The sequence below is a fragment of the Neomonachus schauinslandi genome, chromosome 3 (assembly GCF_002201575.2).
Source record: "Neomonachus schauinslandi chromosome 3, ASM220157v2, whole genome shotgun sequence".
NCBI lineage: Eukaryota > Metazoa > Chordata > Mammalia > Carnivora > Phocidae > Neomonachus > Neomonachus schauinslandi.
Window position 1 is genome coordinate 105,205,969 of NC_058405.1, and position 20,487 is coordinate 105,226,455.

The 20,487-nt window shown below is 34.1% G+C and overlaps 1 protein-coding gene across 1 annotated transcript in view; it reads right to left on the minus strand.

Moving 5' to 3' along the window:
- LRP1B (LDL receptor related protein 1B) overlaps window positions 1-20,487 on the minus strand; it is a 1,499,204-nt gene that overhangs the window by 260,387 nt on the left and 1,218,330 nt on the right. The window contains exons 48-55 of the mRNA XM_044913608.1: window positions 18,973-19,086; window positions 18,580-18,729; window positions 15,503-15,625; window positions 13,416-13,535; window positions 8,986-9,114; window positions 7,522-7,644; window positions 3,575-3,715; window positions 2,053-2,240 (exon numbers count right to left, since the gene is read on the minus strand). Coding sequence (XP_044769543.1) covers window positions 2,053-2,240; window positions 3,575-3,715; window positions 7,522-7,644; window positions 8,986-9,114; window positions 13,416-13,535; window positions 15,503-15,625; window positions 18,580-18,729; window positions 18,973-19,086 — 1,088 coding nt within the window. The remainder of the gene's footprint in view (window positions 1-2,052; window positions 2,241-3,574; window positions 3,716-7,521; window positions 7,645-8,985; window positions 9,115-13,415; window positions 13,536-15,502; window positions 15,626-18,579; window positions 18,730-18,972; window positions 19,087-20,487) is intronic.

Genomic DNA, 20,487 nt, shown 5'->3' on the forward strand with positions numbered 1-20,487 from the left:
AAAATGACCATCTTATATTCTATAATTTTTAGATTTCACCAACATTGTTGTGACAGATTTAAATACATGAAGGATAAGCACAAGGAGATCTACTTTGAAATTACTGTTTTTAGATAGGTAGATATAGATTCTATGATATATAGATTCTATATAGGAATATGGAATGTATATATTATAGACAGAACCAAAGAACATTTCTAAACTGTTATTTGAAATTTTGACTGATTATCTGTAATAATTCTATGAAACATTCCCTAATTTTTCAGGAAACACATCTATATTGATTGTGCCTAAGTCACTGGTAATATTTTTTCTGCTTCATTGGGTTTCAAAATATTTACTGCCAAAATTAATTATTTGATACATATTCATCGCATTTAGAGTTATTTTGGCTTAGTTGTCTTGTTTCATTTTACCTACAATACAACACTTGTGAGTACATGTGTGTTTTAAGTCTGTAAATTTAACCAAGTCTTCTTAATACAGTATTTGGACTGATTTTTTTAAACAAATCTAGCTTTCTTAGTGTTTCATTTTTCATCTCTGTTTTTGCACAGGGATAAATGATTATTGTAGTTCTCTGGTTATATTTATATACAATAAAATCCTATCAATGTAGTTAAATTAATCATAATACCAGAAATTCAGAAATGGCAAAGTGGTTGTTTGGCTAAATTTACCGTTAGATAGAACTGGCTTGTCATAGAATGTCAAAGTTGGCAGGAAAAAAAGTACAACATCTCTGCAATACACAAATATTTTCTCTAGCCTGCTTTAAAGAAAGAGATTTAGCCGTTGAACACTACATCAAAAACTAATGGTATACTACATGTTGGCTAACTGAACATAATAATAATAGTAATAAAAGACATTTAGCTACAATTTAACCCCTTTAGTAGTGAGAAATGAGGCAGCTCATTTCAATGTAAAGATAGTACTTTAGAACACTTTTCCTCATATTGAACAGAATCTGCTTCCCAGCTCATAATTCCAACCTTGGAAACAACTCAGACTAGGTCCGTTCCCTAATCCAGTATTTCATATATTTGAATATAGCTAATATATCTTTGCTCCAGGCAAAATTTCTTCCAGTGCTGTGTGTTCCAAACTCCTTATGGTTCTGGATGTATAAATTTGTATACACTACAATTTGTCAAGGTTCCTCTTAAAATGCCATGTCCATTAATGCGCATAGTATCCCAGGTATATTTTGCCCAGTGCAGAACTCAGTAGAATAAAATCTATCCTCTGTAATGGTCTTAACTGGCATTAGACTATCTCTGTGTTTTGTAGGAGCCTGTCCTATTTCTGATTCATACAGAGCTATTGCTCAGTTAAAAACACTGACTTTCAAATGAATTGCTTTTCCTGAGATTTTCCCACACTTACAGAACCAGTTTTAACCTAATGTACAGCTTTAATTTTAATATTATGCTCATTTGCATCCTCCATTCCAACATGAAAGAAACAGAAATGTTTTCAAAAGCTATTCCTGTCAATCAATTTTGTCAGTGAATCACGCTCTTCAGGAAATGGTACTAACAAAAACCAGTTAGGATATTGGGCATGATTTATTTTTAGTGTACCTGCACTCAGTCCTAATAATTCATGCATTCTATTTTTTTCTTCCTGTTTATATGAATAATATTGTATTATCCAGTGTTGTGGTAAATAAATGATTAGCCCATTTCACTTCAAAGATGGGAGGAAGAATGAAGGAAGAAATGGGAACTTAAGAGTTGCATACATATTTATGTGCTATTAACATAGCAGTATCTCCCTAAACCCTGGTCTTCCCTTGCCTTTTTTTTTTCCTTATGTTCAGCATATATTGAAGAACACGTTGACATTTTTGTCTTTCTGAGCATATTTTTACAATTTTTATACCACATTATTATCATGAATTGCTTATATAGACTCTCTTCATTTAAATAGTTTTACCTAACAATATTATAAGGCATTTTAGGTTTTATAGCTATATTAGATTGAATGGTATTCATTACCTCAAATTCCAATATATCATGTGATTTACTATTTTTGATGAGTACCCACCTTGTAACTGACTGGAAGGTCCTGACAATCTTGAGAACATCCACTGATCTTCTTACTCAAACATTCATTTATATGGCAGTTTCTCTCATCTGAGCCATCGCCACAGTCATCCTTATTGTCACAAAGTCCACCCCTGGGAATGCACCTGCCATTTTTGCACATAAAAAATGAACTGTTGCATGACTGTTCTGGAAAAAGAAAATAAAACAAATGGAACATAAAGGGCATGCCATTGTTTTATCCTACAATTGCTGAAAACATTCACAAATATGATAAACTTACCTCAAAAATTATCATAAATATATAAAATAATATATAAATATATAAAATCCTCTATAGTGTAGTATTTTATATACAAAATAAAAAAAAATCAAGGGCAAACTGCACTTTCATGTTCAACACTTACTGACAATCTTTCTTTGTCATGAAAATTAGCAATCAAAATAAGCACTTATAGTAAAATTAATGGAATATTTCTGTCTTCACCTATATTGTGAAGAATTAATTCAAAAGTATAATGATAGTTTGACATTTCCCTCAAGCCATAGGTCTCTGAGAAATTATATGTCACTAAAAATTAAGAATCTAGAATAGGTAGATATTCCTAAATTCTTTTTCTTCTTGGAAATACAACATTGACATTTTTTTTTTTAAAGATTTTATTTATTTATTTGAGACAGAGAGAACGAGAGGGAGGAGGGTCAGAGGGAGAAGCAGACTCCCTGCTGAGCAGGGAGCCCGATGCGGGACTCGATCCCGGGACTCCAGGATCATGACCTGAGCCGAAGGCAGTCGCTTAACCAACTGAGCCACCCAGGCGCCCACAACACTGACATTTTTAACTCAGGGCATAAAAAGGACATTTGCGGTGAATAATAGTTGTTCCAAAAATAGCTATGGAAAAGGAGTTTGGGTTTTGCAGGTACTCATAACCTGATGATGTGAACATTACTCATTATCATACATGATAAAAGAAAGCCTATTAGCATGTAAAGTACATGAGAAAAAAGTAATTGTGTTTACCTGAAATATATGACTATGTATTCAGTCTTTGAAATAGTGAAATGATAAATAGACCAGGTTTGGCTCTGTATATATTTTTGTTCAAATGATATGCAATTTACTTCATTTTGCCTAAGTATCACTAATGCAGACTTTCTCTCAGTAAATCTCAACTTATTTTGTTTGAGTTTTCAAATAAGTCCATACAAGGAAATTATTTTCACATAAAATCATGTATTAAGAAAAAAATGACTTTTTTTGAAGGGGTCAACGTGATGGATTCATTAGGTTCACTGCCCCAAATCTTCATATTTTAGCAGAGATTTAAATTTCTAAAACTAGCTACAAAACAGAGTTGATTACTAGGATCCTGCATGGTATCACTTGAAACATCACACACTTAATTATTTGCATTTCTTTTCAATGAATAACATACTAGACTGAAGTGAAAATCAGAGTCACAGTTTTGCCATTGAAAAGCAAATTTGGGAATAATTATAATATTATATATTTTCTGTACCTGCACTTCTGCACTTTGGGTTTAAAGGTGCTTCATCCGAATGATCAGGGCAGTCAAAGTCTCCATCACATTGCCATTGAGTATTTAAAAGACATCGTCCATCAGCACAACTAAATTCTTCGGCATTACACTTTCGGTATCCTAGAGACAAAGAAATAAACATTCTAATTCATATAACAAATATTAAATCTCCATTCCCTAATGTACACTATACCTAGTTAACCATGGGAGTTACCCATGTCTCCTATGGGAAATGTTTCTTATTTGTCCCTTTTTGGGACAGTGGTCATACTTGCAAGAGATATTTGTGGTTGAGAAGTAGGATTAAGAGCCAGGAAATAAAATCAAAAACAAGGCAATCTTACTGTTTCTAGGCTAGGAAACAAAAATGCAATACCCAAGGATACTATCTCTGTTCACCTATTATCTATATCCTAAAGATTTCCTTTTGAATGGAAAACAAGAATAAAGCTATTAATTTTTTTTCAAGACTAAGCTTGGTTAGGCATAGTACCAGAACATATGGATGAAGTGATTCCAAGTTATAATGATAATTCTCGGAAGCCATAATGCCATGTTTATGTTTGGGAAGCAGCATTGAAAGTGTAAAGACATTGTTAAAATGAAAAAAAAAAAGGTAGTTTACAAAACAATAAGCACAAAACTATTGTAATTATCCTATATATTGATACTTAGAGGCATTAAAAAGCTTTATTCAAATCACAGTATCAACCTGTCAATTTTTAATGATCGTATCTATGCCTGTTTTTAAGTAAAACTCATTTGATCTTGACTATTACGAGTTTTAGATTGAATTTTTCCTAAGTTTGTTAACAATAAAAACTATCATTTCTATTAGAAACTTTCTGGTAAATATTCTACTTTTGAAGAGAGGGAATAAGATCTGTATGTTTATTAACAAATAAACAAAATTCCAATGGAAAAATAATTCAACAATGATTATATAATTGAGATGTTTATCGTACTGAATGGCAAAACTACAGTGTTCTAAAATACCTCCAATTTCCCTGGTCTTTCTTCCTCCCTCCCTTCACTAGTTCATTCTCCTCAGTCATTAGGTACATTACATTCAAGTCTCTCCCAGCCCAGTAACAATAAAAATCCATCCGGGGTGCCTGGGTGGCTCAGTCAGTTAAGCAGCCTACTCTTGATTTCAGGTCACGTCATAATCTCAGAGTTCTGGGATCAAGCACCCCCACCCCCAAGGGCTCCATGCTCAGCAGGGAGTCTGCTTGAAGATTCTCTCTCTCTCTCTCTCTGCCCCTCCCCCTGCTCATGCACTCTCTCTATCTTGCTCTCTCTCAAATAAATAAAAATAAAAATCTTTTTATAAAAAAATCCATCCACATAACTCTTAACTACACATTACTCTTCTTCCTTACTACCTTATCCAGAATTCCCTTACTTATCTCCAGTTCATCCTCGATTCATTGACATCCATTTCTACAACATCTACCTTCTGAAATTCCTCTCAGAGCTAAGAAATACCAAGTGACAAGTGTCAAATTCAAAGGTGTCTCAGACTCCTATTTCACTTTCCTGCAGCATTTGATGTTGTTGAGCACACTAGCTTGTAAATAATTTCCTGGTTTAATATTTACAATCCACTCCCTTGGCATCTTTCTTATTTTGCTTTTGTTGTTCCCTTGTATCCTTTCATTTTCATCTCCTGTTCCATCCTAAAATATTGTAGGTGAAGCCCTAACTTCAGTCTTCAGCCTATTGTTCTCCTCTTTCCCTTTCTGCTGTGTAGGGTGTCCTCATTCTTTGTCCTATTTTGAATATCACCTTAATGCCGATGGCCACCAAATTAATCTTATTTGTCCTGATCATACTTCTGGTCTCTGGAACTAAATTTTCAAATACTCACTGTACAGCTTCATGTGATTGTCTGATTAACACTTCCGATTGAAAACATCCAAAATTAATTCTTTTTTACATTTTTCTTCCCCTACACCAGCAAAACTTGGCCCTTCACCTCCTGTGTTCCAAATCTCATTAATGATGGTAACACCATCCACCAAGTCATCCAAGCTAGAAATTCTCCTTTATCCTCCATATCTGACTGTAAATGAATTCTGACCCATTCTGTTCTTTCCATTCCAACATTTCGGCCCTGGCTTATTATCACCTCATTAATCATCAGAACTATTGCAATAATCTTCTAGCTAGCTTACTTTTCACCTAATGGCTCTCCTCTCCCAGGGCAATATTTCATCCACTCTGCTGAAAAAGATGGGTCTGAAATATATTTTGACTGGGGCATTCCCTGTTTGAAATGCATGCTGGCATGTGAGAGCCAAAATAATTAAATGCAAACACTGTATTTCAGACTTTTTAGAATGCAGCTTCAACTTTCTAACTTCAATTTACCTCACAAAAGACTAATTGCTATTCTTCAACCATGTCAATTGCTAGGCATTTGTAAACATACATAGAACTTTCTATGTGTCCAGAAATATTCTAAGCACTTTACAAATATTAACTCATTTAATACTCTTAACAGCTCTAAGAGTTAAAAATGTTATTATATATTTTTTACAGATGAGGAATTTAGGGACAGAAAGGTGCAATAACTTCAAAGGTCACACAGATAGTAAGCAGCAGAGCCAGGATCTAGACCCAGTTTATCTGGCTCCAAGGTCCATGCTTTTAACCACTGTGTTATTTTATCTACCATCTAAATATGACTTTCTTTAACATTCCCTGCTTCTGTTCTTTAGTGCTTCAAAAATTATTCTCTCAGCTCTGATCCCATGTATTGTGATTCTTACTCCCATCTGACAATGTGTGCTATTATTCTAACTTGTATTTGTGATTTTCCTGTTTGTCTGCAATTTCTTCTAGTGGGATCTCTGTCTCATTCATCTCCATATCAACTGAATAAGTGTCTAGCAGAGGGAAGATATTCAATCAGCATAACTCTCCTTCAGATTTACATCTTGAGTTATGATGTACCTTTTAAAATATCACATTGAATCCAAGACTTAATGGTGAAGTGATCATAAAAACTGGTATCCACTGATTTCAAAGAGATTGCTATCAAAGACCAAGGCTATAGACACAACACAGGGAGGACAAAAGAGGGCACTAAATCGACTGCCTTTCATGATTACATGTGGATTTTATGGCTTTTCATTTTATATTTATTCATGTGTGCATTTAAGTTTGTTTTTTTTTTTTTTTACAAAAAATACTAGGTTCATGTTAAGACTTCAATTTCAACTAGGAATTTTTAATGATTTTCACTACAAAAGTTACACATATATGTATTTGTATATACATTATATATGTGATGGTCAGATAAATATATATGCAATGACAAGATATATTTCATCATAATAAAATTAAATTTTAACAAATAAGTGCACATGTTAAAAGTTAAGGTGAAAGGAAGATGTCAAGTATCCAGTTTCTCCGATAATTGGGAATTTTATTATTTTTTTCTCACTCAAATACTTGATTTGGCTATAAGATTGAACTAGCTAGCCACATGTTGTCTTTAAAGTTGAAAGTACTTTCAACCAAAGACATTTTTATGACCATTTCCCCATGTGGTTCCTAATAAGAACATACTACAAGTAGGCATGATCTCCAAATCAATGTGTAATTATGCTAGAACTTAGAGAGGTTATTGCAGTACTTCTATGTATAGCTGAATTTACATGTCTTAGTGACATTAAGAAATGTGTTGTTTTCATCACTTATTTCTGTATCTCTTTTTTTTAAGCTTTTATTTATTTATTTGAGAGAGACAGAGAACAGAGGGGAGTGACAGTGAGAAGCAGACTCCCTGTTGAGCAGAGAGCCTGATGCTTAACCTACTGAGCCACCTAGGCGCCTCCAATTCTATATTTCTTGAGTCATCTTAAAAGACCATTTGTCAGCCTGAGAACCTCTTGCATGAAAAGTCTGGATATACGTACCACACTGCGGTGACTCATCAGAGCCATCCCCACAGTCATCATCATGGTCACAAACAAATTGCTTGGGGATGCACACTTCATTATGACACATGAAAGCATTTTCATCACATGTATTATTGGGGGCTAAGAAAGAGATCATAAAGAATAAAGTTAGATGAGTACCTATTTTATCTTACCCCACCTGAAGAGCTTAGGGGATGTATGCTCTTATTCTCAATAATTAATAGTTATTTAGAAAAAGAAAAGTTTGTGCAATATTCCATTCATAATATATATGAACACACATATAAATTGATAATATATATTAACATCCATATATTTATATATCAAATATATGAATGTAATTCAAACTTTCAGTAGTAATGCATTCAACAATTCCAGAGTGACCCTGAAATTTCAGGCCACTTAGCAATTTGTAAGTTTGTTGAAGGATGAATTCAAAGGTTTATACATGATTAAAAAAAAAATCACTCAACTGCAATAATGTGGCTGGGTTTTCTTCTCTCTTCATGCCTGTAGTAATACTAGTATAGTGATAAAAAAAAAACCTTGCTTCTTTGTGAAAAATGGAACTGAAAAGACTACCAAGTGCTAGTAATGTTCCTGATGGAAGTGAAAAGAAAACATCAAAAGAGCTAAGAAAGTTATTATCTCTAAGATGAAAATAAAACTTTTGGGTTAAATTAAGATCTATGGTGTGGTAAGGCCAAGCATTAAGTACCACATCAAATTAGGAATATCTAGCCACAAAATGGAATATTGATTCTTTTGGAATCCTGATCTATGACTGTAGTGCCGTAGCAAGGATCCTAACCAAGGGGGAAAATGGTTGACCAAAAAGTACAATAACCTCAGCAAAAGTTCAAAAGCTGGTAACTTGTGCAGAGTGAATAATGGAACAATATGCATAGAATCATAGCAGTTTGAGGAGATCACTTAAAAATTTTCAATTACTTTGTCTTATATTTAAGGGATAAATGCTATGTTAGGACTCAAGATTTGGGATATTTCGAATGTAAAAATAATCTGCTATATAATAGATGTTAACTAAACTTATTGTGGTAATCACTGTGCAATATTACATATACCAAGTCATTATGTCGTACACCTAAAACTAATTCAATGTTATATGTCAATTATATCTCATTTTTATTTTATTATTATTTTTTAAAGATTTTATTTATTTATTTGACAGAGAGAGACATAGCGAGAGAGGGAACACAAGCAGGGGGAGTGGGAGTGGGAGATGGAGAAGCAGGCTTCCCGCTGAGCAGTTGGTTAGAGGGGTTGCTGAACTACTATGATCACAACATCCCACCTGATTAATTCTGGTACTACCTATGAGTCCAGGGATTGGGAAAGTGAGAGAAAATGCGATACGGTAAGTACTGGTAAGTACTGCAAAAGCAAGAGTCTGAGGCAGCTGACTCAGCTTTCCTTCACACAAAGCCCTACGTGTCCTACCGCAGCCTGCTGTGGAGAGCTCATCACTTCCATTTGGACAGTCCCTTTCGCCATCACAGAGCCAGTGTCGTGGCACACAGGCATGTGAGCCCTGGCAGCTGAACATGTCCACCGCACAGGTGGCCGCACCTGAAACCCAAGGAGAGAATGCCATTAAGATCACCGCACGCCTGCTGGGAAAGAGCTAACCTTTCTTATTCCCCTTAGAAAGGAAGGAAACAGAAGAATCTTGCTGACAAGGAAGAGATTGTTGCTATTTGGAATCATCACATAGTATCCTTCCTATAGATATTTACACATTTTCCTCTCAGAACCCATTCCTTCCTGTGCACGTATTATATTTCTTAAGGCTACATGGCAGAAAATAATAAACATCTTTTCTCCTTATAAAATGTAGCAAAGCATAGAAATGCCATAGAATTGTGAATAAACTATGATAAAATTTCTAAAAGACTGAACCTATAATAATAATAATAATAATAATAATAATAATGGCATTTTTATTGCTTAATATATGCTAGGCACTTAATATATTAACTCATTTAATTCTTGCAAGAATTCCAACCAGTAGAACTATTATTGGTCTCATTTCACTGAAAGGAAACTGAGGCTCAGAGAAGTTGAAAAGCTTGCAGAACATCACAAGTTGCACAGGATGCCACATACTGAACTGGGAGTCCAAAACCCTTCTGATTGCTAAGCACCTTCTCTTAACCGCTAATGTCATGACTGTTACTCCCGACCTTGTGTTGTTGAAAAGAATATACCTATGTCTTTTTTGTTTGTACATACTTAATAAATAAAATCTACTTTTTCTCTGCTCTGTCAATTCAATGTCCCTTTAGATGCATGACGTTTTTCAAATGTATACAGAAAAAAAAAAATGCTTGCTGGCTTTGATTATAAATTCAAAGGGTCATAGGTGGTTTCTTTGTTTCTCCTTCTATGGGTATAGGGCAATCATATGAAATAGAACATAATTATTTCTCATGATGTTTTCCTAGCACCAAATACAGTTATACATACATATATACATATATACATATATATACACACACACATATTAAATGCTTTATTTATTTATATGAAATACTTGTTGAGTGAATCAGTTACATGACCCTCAGATCATGTTCTAACTTTTCTTTAACTTCATTTTCCTGTGAGCAAAAACTGCCTATAGAAGAGATGCTAAAAGATGTATTGTTAGAATTATTTTTTAAAAAAAACTGTTAATATCTGCAGGAAGAAAATATGACTGAATAGAATGATGAGAGATATTTGGTTTCAAACATTTAAAGCAGTGACCAAAATGCTTTAATTATAGAACCATTATCATCTTTCTTTTCAGCTATAGAGTTGTTATGAGCAGATAATGATTTTCAATGTAATGCTTTCAATATGGGGGGCAGCAGGGTGCCAAAATAAAGCCCTTTGAGGATTTTTTCCATCTTAAACATGACTGTCCTTGACATATACTTTAGCTTGGAGGATAGGATGGCAAGTGAATATAGAAAAGTCCTCCAGGTAATTCAGATTTGCTCATCTAATTGAGGATCAGTGTTAATAGAATGGGGTTTAATAGGATATCTATTACTGGAAGAAATAATAAAAAATCTATTAAATAAATGTTGCTTTCATTTAAAAATGAATTTACCTGCTATTATGTTTTTAATACCTTCTATAATAAAATCATCTCCCTACAGAACTTATTTTTACACTATTCCTTATTATGATCTATCTTTTTAAGCTTGCCATAAGAATATAAAGTGTCACGTTCATTATTATACTCTCAATTAGTGCCTTAATTTCCATAATATTTTTGTTATTTAGCTTGAGATTTTTAAAAAGTGCATTCTCTTTAGTAAGGATGTTTTGATACATGTAAAACTCCTTGTCTACTTTCTTATTACCATCCCAATTTATTCTCAAGGTAGGCATAACAGATATAACATCAATTTGGCTGTTGAGAAATTTAATTCTGTATGACCTTGGAGAAGACTTAAGTGTCTGAGTTTCACTATTTGTAAAATGAGGGGTATGACTAGATAATTACTAAGATACCTTAAGCTATAAGATGGCATAAAGCTCTTTGCGGCTAATTTTCTGGCTCCCTTGATAATATTCAACAGCTTCTGTATTAAGAGCATGCCAAAACATCATAGTCAATCAGAAAGAAAATGGGCCAAAGGAAAAATGCATGGCTTCGTTCCATGTTTACCCCAGCCATCTGGAGACACATTACCTTCCTTAAGGAAATGAATCCCAAGAAAGGAAGAAGACAAGCTGAAAGATTTCTACCAGATCCATCTTGTGCACCTGCTCAGATACAATATTTGATTGTAAGAGTCACTACTACCCCATTAGGAAGGATTCAAGAAATCTGAATTCAGGTCTTAGATCTGTCATCACTGATTCACTGAGTTTCCTCGGGCAATTTATTAACTTCTATGAGTTTCTCTTTTCTCATCTGTCAAATGATGCAGGTGTACTAGACTACAATTTTCAAAATGGGACCCTCAGATCCCAAGTCAAAACCACTATCGTGCTTATTAAAAAAGCTTGTACTTACAGCCCACATTAGAATATTTGAAGGTGAAGGTTAAGAATCTTCATTTTTAGCAAACCTCTAAGAAGGCTCTTTTGTGTGCTAAAGATGATAACCACTGAGATAAATTATTTATAAAGTCCCTTCCCAATCCTAGTATATCAGGTTCAGTTTATTGAATGATATTTGGTCTAAAGCAATCTTTTTTATGTGTCACCAGCTTGGTAGTTAGCATATGAAATGCAGCCTGTATTTAAATTAAATAGAGACTGGGTGTTTTGACAACAGGTAAACATGTCCATTACCACTTTAATTCTTTTAAACAAATTATCAGGGCACTGGTAGATGTAGATGTGGCAATAACTCTGAAAAATAAGGGAGAAAGCAGGAGAAATGGAACAAAAGGGCATGGAAATAAATTCATTTATATTGTATACATTGGTCATGTTAGATGATCACAAGAGTTACATAAGGGAGATCTTTTTGTAGCCTTCTAATAGGTAAGGAAAATACAGATGTGGGAGAATTCAACTCTAGTTTCAGAGTCTTTATACCTTCTACTATATTGTGTCCACTCAGGAAGGACAGAGGTATCAATTGAGTCATTTAGCATAGGGTTAAACAGAGGGTCAAAAAGCAAGATGCTTTTAAAAACTGGCAACATGCCCAACCCATTGTGAGTAGGTAATTCTTTTGTTAAAATTAAAGAAAGATTTAATAGCAACGAGAAACAAAGTAGTTAAAAGTGACTAGCCAGGCATCTAATTGATTACTGATTCTTTTTCCTTTCAGGGCTTTTTGATAGTGATCTTTCTATATTTATTTGTTGTATAACTAAGTTGTTTCAGCAGTGTAAATAAAAAGTAGACTTGGGGTGGCTTAAATACAAGAAAATAAATTGCCTGCTTTCAGAGGACAACTCCAGTTTTATATTATTTAGAGAGAACTTCAGTTTAGCTTGAGTAGTATAAAATCCTATCTACCTATCTCCATGGTACTGACCTAAAAAGCAGGCCACCATTACCAAAATTTAAAAGTGGTGTTACATACACTTAACTCGGTACATGCACCTTATTCTATGACTCAGGTCCTTTTCTCTCTAAAATAGGACAGTAACCAGCTATGAAACAGTACTGATATAATGAGTAAAGATTTTATGCCTATAAATACAAACACACATATAGAAACAAATCAGAAAGATAGACAAAGAGGCATATAAATACATGAGTAGAATGCCTGGCTATTTGTAATAAACTTATACAGATCAAATCAATTCCTTCTTTTACCCCTTAAAAAAGTAAGTTAATAATTCCATCTATTCGTTAAATGTTTGTGATTATTTAAAAGCAATTACATTGGCTTTGTTGCTGATATATAGTAGGACACTCAACCTCTAATCCTATAAAGTTGCTTTTTGAAGTACATTTTAAAATTATATACAATAGCCCTCTTTTTTTACTTCCCATTTAAAATAATTCAATAACAATAACCACTGTAATACATATATACAAACACAAATAGCATCAGTGTATTTTGAAGGGCAAAATAGCAATGCCTATCAAAAGCCATGAAAAATGTTTGACCTTTTGATGCAAGTAATCCCAGTCACTGAGATCTAGTCCAAAGAAGTAATTGAAGACTAAAAAAATAAAATTTACAAATACATTCATTGTGTGGATATTCAGGAAAAATCCTAAAAACTGAATGACTGTGTATATAAAAATAGTAGAATAATAGGTTGTCATTAAAATACAAAACCAGCTACACAGAAGTGTATATATAAATTTAATGTTAAATTTAACAGTTTTTATGTATGCTCTAAAATGATAGTGGGTATATATCATATGCCTAAAAATTGAATGAGAACACAGGAGAAAAAACTCACCACAAATGCTATCACTTTCATCTAATCCATCCCCGCAATCATCCTCTCCATCACAGATCCAATGTTTAGATATACATTTTTGTGCAGAACAAGCAAATTGGTTCCAAGAACAAGAAGAATCTAGAAGACAAACAAAAATTTTGCTTCAGGTGCAAAAGAAAAAAAAAATCATTTGAGACCATCTTAGGACAGGTCTGACAGTGAGAAAGTCCTTCCTTAGACTTTGCTAAAATAAATTGTCCTATAATAAAACGAGTCGAATTCCTCTTCTCTATGACAGTTCTATAAAGTTTTGACAACAGCCTACGTATTCTCTCTGAGTGTCCAGGTTATGCAACATTTTTCCTCCCGCAGAATTCTCAGACGGCTTGACTTTGAGCTACTCATTATGCTAGCCACTCTCCCCAAAGTATATTCCAGGGTGTCATTTAAAAACAAACAAAACAAAACAAAACAAAAAACCCCACAACATCTTGTGCATGGATACAAAACAAATATTTGAAGTGTGGTCTAGTCATCCCTTCTAAATTTCAATTGATTTTTGAACAACCAGAGAAAAAAATGCATCCTAGGCAAGATTATAATATGATATATTCACGAGCATATATATTTTTTTTTGTTTATTTTTTTAAAGATTTTATTAATTTATTTGTGAGAGAGAATGAGAGACAGAGAGCACGAGAGGGAGGAGGGTCAGAGGGAGAAGCAGACTCCCCGCTGAGCAGGGAGCCCGATGCGGGACTCGATCCCGGGACTCTGGGATCATGACCTGAGCCGAAGGCAGTCGCTTAACCGACTGAGCCACCCAGGTGCCCCCATATATATTTGTTTTTAATGATGAGGTGACTAAGGGGGTTTTACCTTGATGACAAGCCCCCAGTTTCATACCCATACATACTGAACACTTAGAGGTTTTACTTCTCTTGAGGACACTTAAGTCTGCCTAGTAACATCTAAATTCATGGGCATGATGGCTTGAATTTTATTACCAAATTATGCACTTATCATAGTGTATTCTATTTAATTCCAAAGTTAGGTTTGTGCTCCTCCACCATATAACATCCAAAATAAAACCCTTCCAAATTCAAGTGTTCCAAACATAAATTATAAAAAAATAAACACTTTGGTTTCAATCCTATAAACTATTTTAAAACCTTGCATCTCTATTTAAAATATTCACTTAGATGACCTGTGAAAAAGAGAGAAATTTAGAAAAACTGCAGACTGGACAAAAATGAAACTAAAGAAAATACAACCATATAATGGCTTCCTGTACAGAAACTATGAATCTACATCAACTATTTGTAAAGTTCTCTGTTAATCCTGTTCACAATCTGGCTCTACTGTAAAGATATATAGCATCTTAATCAAACAAAATGCACCTTCATATTTCATGATGACATTTACTTTTAGAGGAGTTTGACATTTCATAGAAGATCCATTTTTAATCTTTTCTTCTACTTTGTCTATACACCATAGTATATGTTATTTGTGTTAAATGAAAATAGTGAATATATGCTTTGTTTTCCTGTCAGAAATTTCTTTGGCCTAGAAGTTATAAAATCCATAAATTCTATAAAATAAATTTTAAAAATGCTGTCTTGCTTTGCCAAGTAAGACGAAATGTACACACAGAAATTAGGTGGTGAAAGATGAGAGTTTGAGGAAATACAAGTTTAAGTACTATTTAAAGCTATACATGTAATTAATAGAAACATTTAGAATAATAATAGTCAATAACAAATAGGGAGAAGATAATGAGTAATGTGAGCTAAATACCTATTTTTCATTGCAGAAAGTAAATATATTAGGACTTAATAAGTCAGAAAATAAAGTTATATCATTTAGATTGACAAAGATAACCACTAACAAAAGCAGAAAAAGTTAAAAGAAAAGGCTGGGGCAGGAGATTATTACTCTTAATTTCAAGTTCTTCTGTTCTATTTTAATTTTTACCATTTTGTGTTACTTGATAAAAATAAAAATTGTTAAAATCAATTAGCAATATTTTGTATAAAATCCCTATGTAAGAGAACACCGGCATATAAACAATAATATGGCACATAGAACAAAATACAATATCTTACCACAGTGGAATTCATCAAGTCCATCCTCACAATCCTTCTGACCATCACATATCCAGGAATTCAAAATGCATCTTCCACTAGGACAACCAAAATAATTTTCTTCACATTTGTGTTTGTTTTGAACTGTGATAAAATACAGAATGTAATGTCAAATAATTTAAATTAATCTTAGACTTCCACAATACAGGTAGATAATAAAACAGTAGTACTACTTGAACTGGAAGAAATAAATAACAAGAAAACTTAAAGAAGAGCTGAGATGGTCTCTTCAAGAATGTCAAGGTCAGGACGCCTGGGTGGGTCAGATGGTTAAGCATTTGCCTTCAGCTCAGGTCATGATCCCAGGGTCCTGGGATCGAGCCCCACATCGGGCTCTGTGCTCAGCAGGGAGCCTGCTTCTCCCTCTCCCTCTGCCTGCCTGTCTGCCTACTTATGATCTCTCTCTCTCTCTGTCAAATAAATAAATAAAATCTTTAAAAAAAAAAAAAAGAATGTCAAGGTCATGAAAACCAAGAAAAAACAAAAAAAAAAAAAAAAAAGCCCAAAACAAACAAACAAAGAACAACAACAAAAAAAACCCGTGACACAGAACAGAGGAGACTAGGAAGACATGATAAGCAAATCCAATCCAGGACTGGATCCTGCATTGGAAAGAAGATACTAAAGGAAAAACTTGTTAAATCCAAATAATGTGGAGTCCTATTAATAGAAATAAAATAAAATAACTGAGATAATTATAAAGTGAATGAGCCTAAGGCCAAAGAAACATTTTTGGTGGAAAATATCTGTAATTCCATATTCATAAATATGAATAACATTATAAAAACATTAGTGGATTTTTACTGAGAAAGTGGGCATGGTGTTCCTACTGTCCTATATTCTGAGTACACTTTGACAAGGTTTATAAAAGTACTCTCTATAAAGAAAGACAACTTACAATAGAATCTCTAAAATCGTTACACCTTACAGAAATATCACAAGAATAATAAGTATTTGTATGTAAAATTATTTGTAAATTATATATATTTTTAGGTTGGGGAGTATTGCTATAATTATAACTTCCAAAACTGCATATAAAATATTAGATTTTTCTCTACTGAATGTCATTGGTCCCTTGCACTTTCAAGTTCACACAGTTTTAGACTGACTGGCCCATAGCCAATTTGGAAGCAAATCTTAGAGTATATGTCACACTGTAATAATCTAGTCACATGATAATAATCACACTACAATAATCCATTGTAACTGTATTAAGATAACAATTCCATTTTATTTTTTCAAATGTCAACTTCATAGATTGAAGATGAAAATAAAATTTTTGACAGAATTCACCACTAAACCAAAAAGTCCTGAGTGTGATTTATGTCTTACTTTTTGTTAGGACTAGCCTAGATACAAGCTAAGGTATTTAGACTGACCTCTTACTGGCTTCCTGTCTGGCTGTCTATCTGTCTCATCAGTCTACACAAGCTCCCCTTTCTTTCTTCCCCATTATAATCACAATTCTACACTAATGTTAAAAGTTAACTTTTAAAATAATTTATTAATATTAGAAATATATAAAGATCACAAAGTTTTACATATATATGTAATATGTTTATATATATATATATGTAAGTTTAATGGGTATCTATTATATGTTGCCTTCATATTAATTTTAAAAATTAACCACAGCTACTGGGCACCTGGGTGGCTCAGTTGGTTAAGCAACTGCCTTCGGCTTAGGTCATGATCCTGGAGTCCCAGATCGAGTCCCACATCGGGCTCCCTGCTCAGCAGGGAGTCTGCTTCTCCCTGACCCTCCCCCCCCTCATGTGCTCTCTCTCTCTCTCTCTCAAATAAATAAATAAAGTCTTTAAAAAAATCAAAATCAAAATCAAAATCAAAATTAACCACAGCTACAATGAGATACATAACTGTTGTAGAAAGAACAATGGATTAAGAATCTAGACACCCAGGCTCCATGAGTCTAAATCAATGTTACTATATTTCTTTTAAAATGCTTTATGTGATTAAAAATAAAATGTGGAAGAGTTATGGTGAGCCGCAGTCACCAGCGCATGTAAAAGCTCACCACAGAACCAGAAAAGTTCTCCAGTTCCTCCTAGGATGCAGCTAGCCTTTCAAACCCAGAGGAACAAAAATTATATCATAGACAGTTACACAATGTTGAGCAAGAAAACAAAGGAATCTGCTATTGCCCAATTAAGTGATAGATTATGAATTATTAAGAATATCGGTTCTTCACAGTGGATTGTGTGTGTGTGCTCTATAGAACACCTACAGATATAATTTCTTGAAATATTTCAAAAAATTATTATTTGTCAACTAAGCATGGAAAAATGAGTGCGGCGGCAGGATAAGGAGAGAGAAATACAGTATGAGGACACATTTAATAGTTTCCTATAAATCATATCTACTTCGTTATAGTAATTTAACACCTTTACTCCCTGTATTTTTTTAAAAATTTGTTCTCTGAAATAGTTAGATAGTAACAGGATCATGACTTTTTAATGGAACGCATTCTGCTAAGAATACAGATGACACTTTCAGAGCTTAGGTATATAAAGATGGTTACAAGTCAGATATAAATAAACCTTGACCCAGTGATAATTGCTATTATCCATACTACTATGTCAAAAGATTGTGTAAACCTGATCCAACAGCCTAACATGACAATACAATCTGTATGGCATTGAGTAAAGTCGGTGGTGAGAAGCATTTTCTCTCTCCCTTTAGTCCAAGGATAGTTTTTTTCTCAGTGTGTGGTACTTCCGTGGCAACTTTAGAGATCATGCATTTTAAGACTTAATCAACAACTCTAAGAGGATTAATCATGAACTGAACATTAAAAGGAAATTGATCCAAATACAGAACAGATTTCTTGAGTATCATTTCATAACTCATTAAAAAAGATCAAGGGGCATGTTTGGAGCAGGATGATTACTTGTAACTTAGTCTACATTATTTAAATTTTAATCCTCATCCCTGGATATCAAGACTAAAACCTAATGAATTTATTTTATACAATGAGCCTCTAAATCTCAAGGCAAAGACTTTTTTCTTTCTAGAATTACCTGGGCATTTTAATTCATCTGAGTAGTCCCCACAGTCGTTAGACCCGTCACATATCCAGCTTGGCAGGACACACAGTGAGGTCGAATTACATCTTATAAACCCTGTGGTTTTCACTCCAAGTTTATAGAAATGTGTACAATCTGTATTATCTACAAAGAGGTAAACAGAAAAATGAGAAACACCTCATCTGCAAAGATTACAAGCCTTCTAGGCAGGTCACAGAAACAAGAAAAGTTAACCTCATTTGAAGAAATAAGAATGCAATTATCCTACACAACAGGGGTTAATTACATATCAATTCTGGACAAGGTTCAGTGAAACACTGGGCTATGTTAGATGGAATGCCAAAGGTACCCAGGGATGAACAAACAAAAGGTAGTGGATTATCTTACTGCAGTTCTTTTCATCTGAAGCATCTGCACAATCTATGTTCTGGTTGCATCGTGCTGATCTTGGAATGCATGTCCCATCTGCACAACGGAACTCAACAGCAGCACAGGTTGAAACTGGAAAAACAGGTAAATAAATAAATGGATAGATGAGACAAAAGCTATTCCTTGCTCTAACATTTTCAGTACTGATGGTCCCCAACTTACCACGATTCGACACGATTTTTCAGCTTTGTGGTAGTGTGAAAGCCATATGCTTTCAGTAGAATCTGTGCTTCAAATTTTGAATTTTGATCTTTTCCTGGGCTACAGATATGCAGTAAGATACTCCCTCTTGATGCTGGGCAGCAACAGTGGGCCACAGCTCCCAGTCAGCCCCGTGATCACGAGGGTAAACAATCAATACCCTTACAACTTTTCCGTACCCAGACACCATCCTGTTTTTCACTTTCAGTAGTCACTAAATTACATGATACATGCGATACTTTATTATAACATGGGCTTTGTGTTAGATGATTTTGTCCAACTATAGCCTAATGTAAGTGTTCTGAGCACATTTAAGATAGGCTAGGCTAAGCTATGACATTGGTAGGTTAGGTGTAGTAAATGCATTTTCGATTTACAGTATTTTCAACTTAAGGATCGGTTTATCAGCACATAACTGCACTGTAAGTTGAGGAAGATCTATATTTTAACTAATTCATATAATTTTGTTTGGTTTTGCTTTTTTAACTCGGGGAAGTCAAACTTGACCCATGGCTTCCACCCGCACCCCCAAGCTTGGGTTAGATGCTTCATATGTCTTCCCCTGTTGTAGTACTTATAATACTTCATTGCAATTGCCTGTGTATGTATCTGCTCCCCCACTAAGTTGTAAGATCCATGAAAGAAGGGATTGTGCCTGGTTCCCATTATAGTATCAGTCCAGCACTAAGCCAACATACAAAAAAATCCAATGTTGCTGAAAATTCTTTCTCCTTCCAACTTCCAAAGTACAAGGTTATAGCACTAAGCAAATGTCTGAGTGAGGAAGTACAGGGAAATCCCAATCGGGTTGCAAATAGTGGAACATTCCCTGCTTTGATAAAAAGACAGGCAGTCAGAGACAGAAACTGAGATGGAGAAACTGCTGAGCATTTGCTTTATTACTCAGAGGAAATAGCTCAACAATGTTAGAAAGTCTTCCATGCTATGCCATACTCCTTTACATGGCCATCTCACTAACATTTGGTATAGGAAAGATGAATCCTCATGCCAAGAAACCTAAATGTGGTACGACTTGTCTCTATTGTTAGAAAGTATGACTTTCCAATTCCCTGCTATGCTTAGATGAAAATCAGTTTCAAAATGCTACTGTCATTATATATACCTTATACAGAATAGCTTGTGCTTAATCATACTCCTTTCCACTTTGCTCACACATTCATTTCCATATAATGGTTTCCAGCAATATGTTGTGAACAGGTGCATGACATGCTATGTACATTAGATTAACTTACGTGAGATTTTTATTCCAAA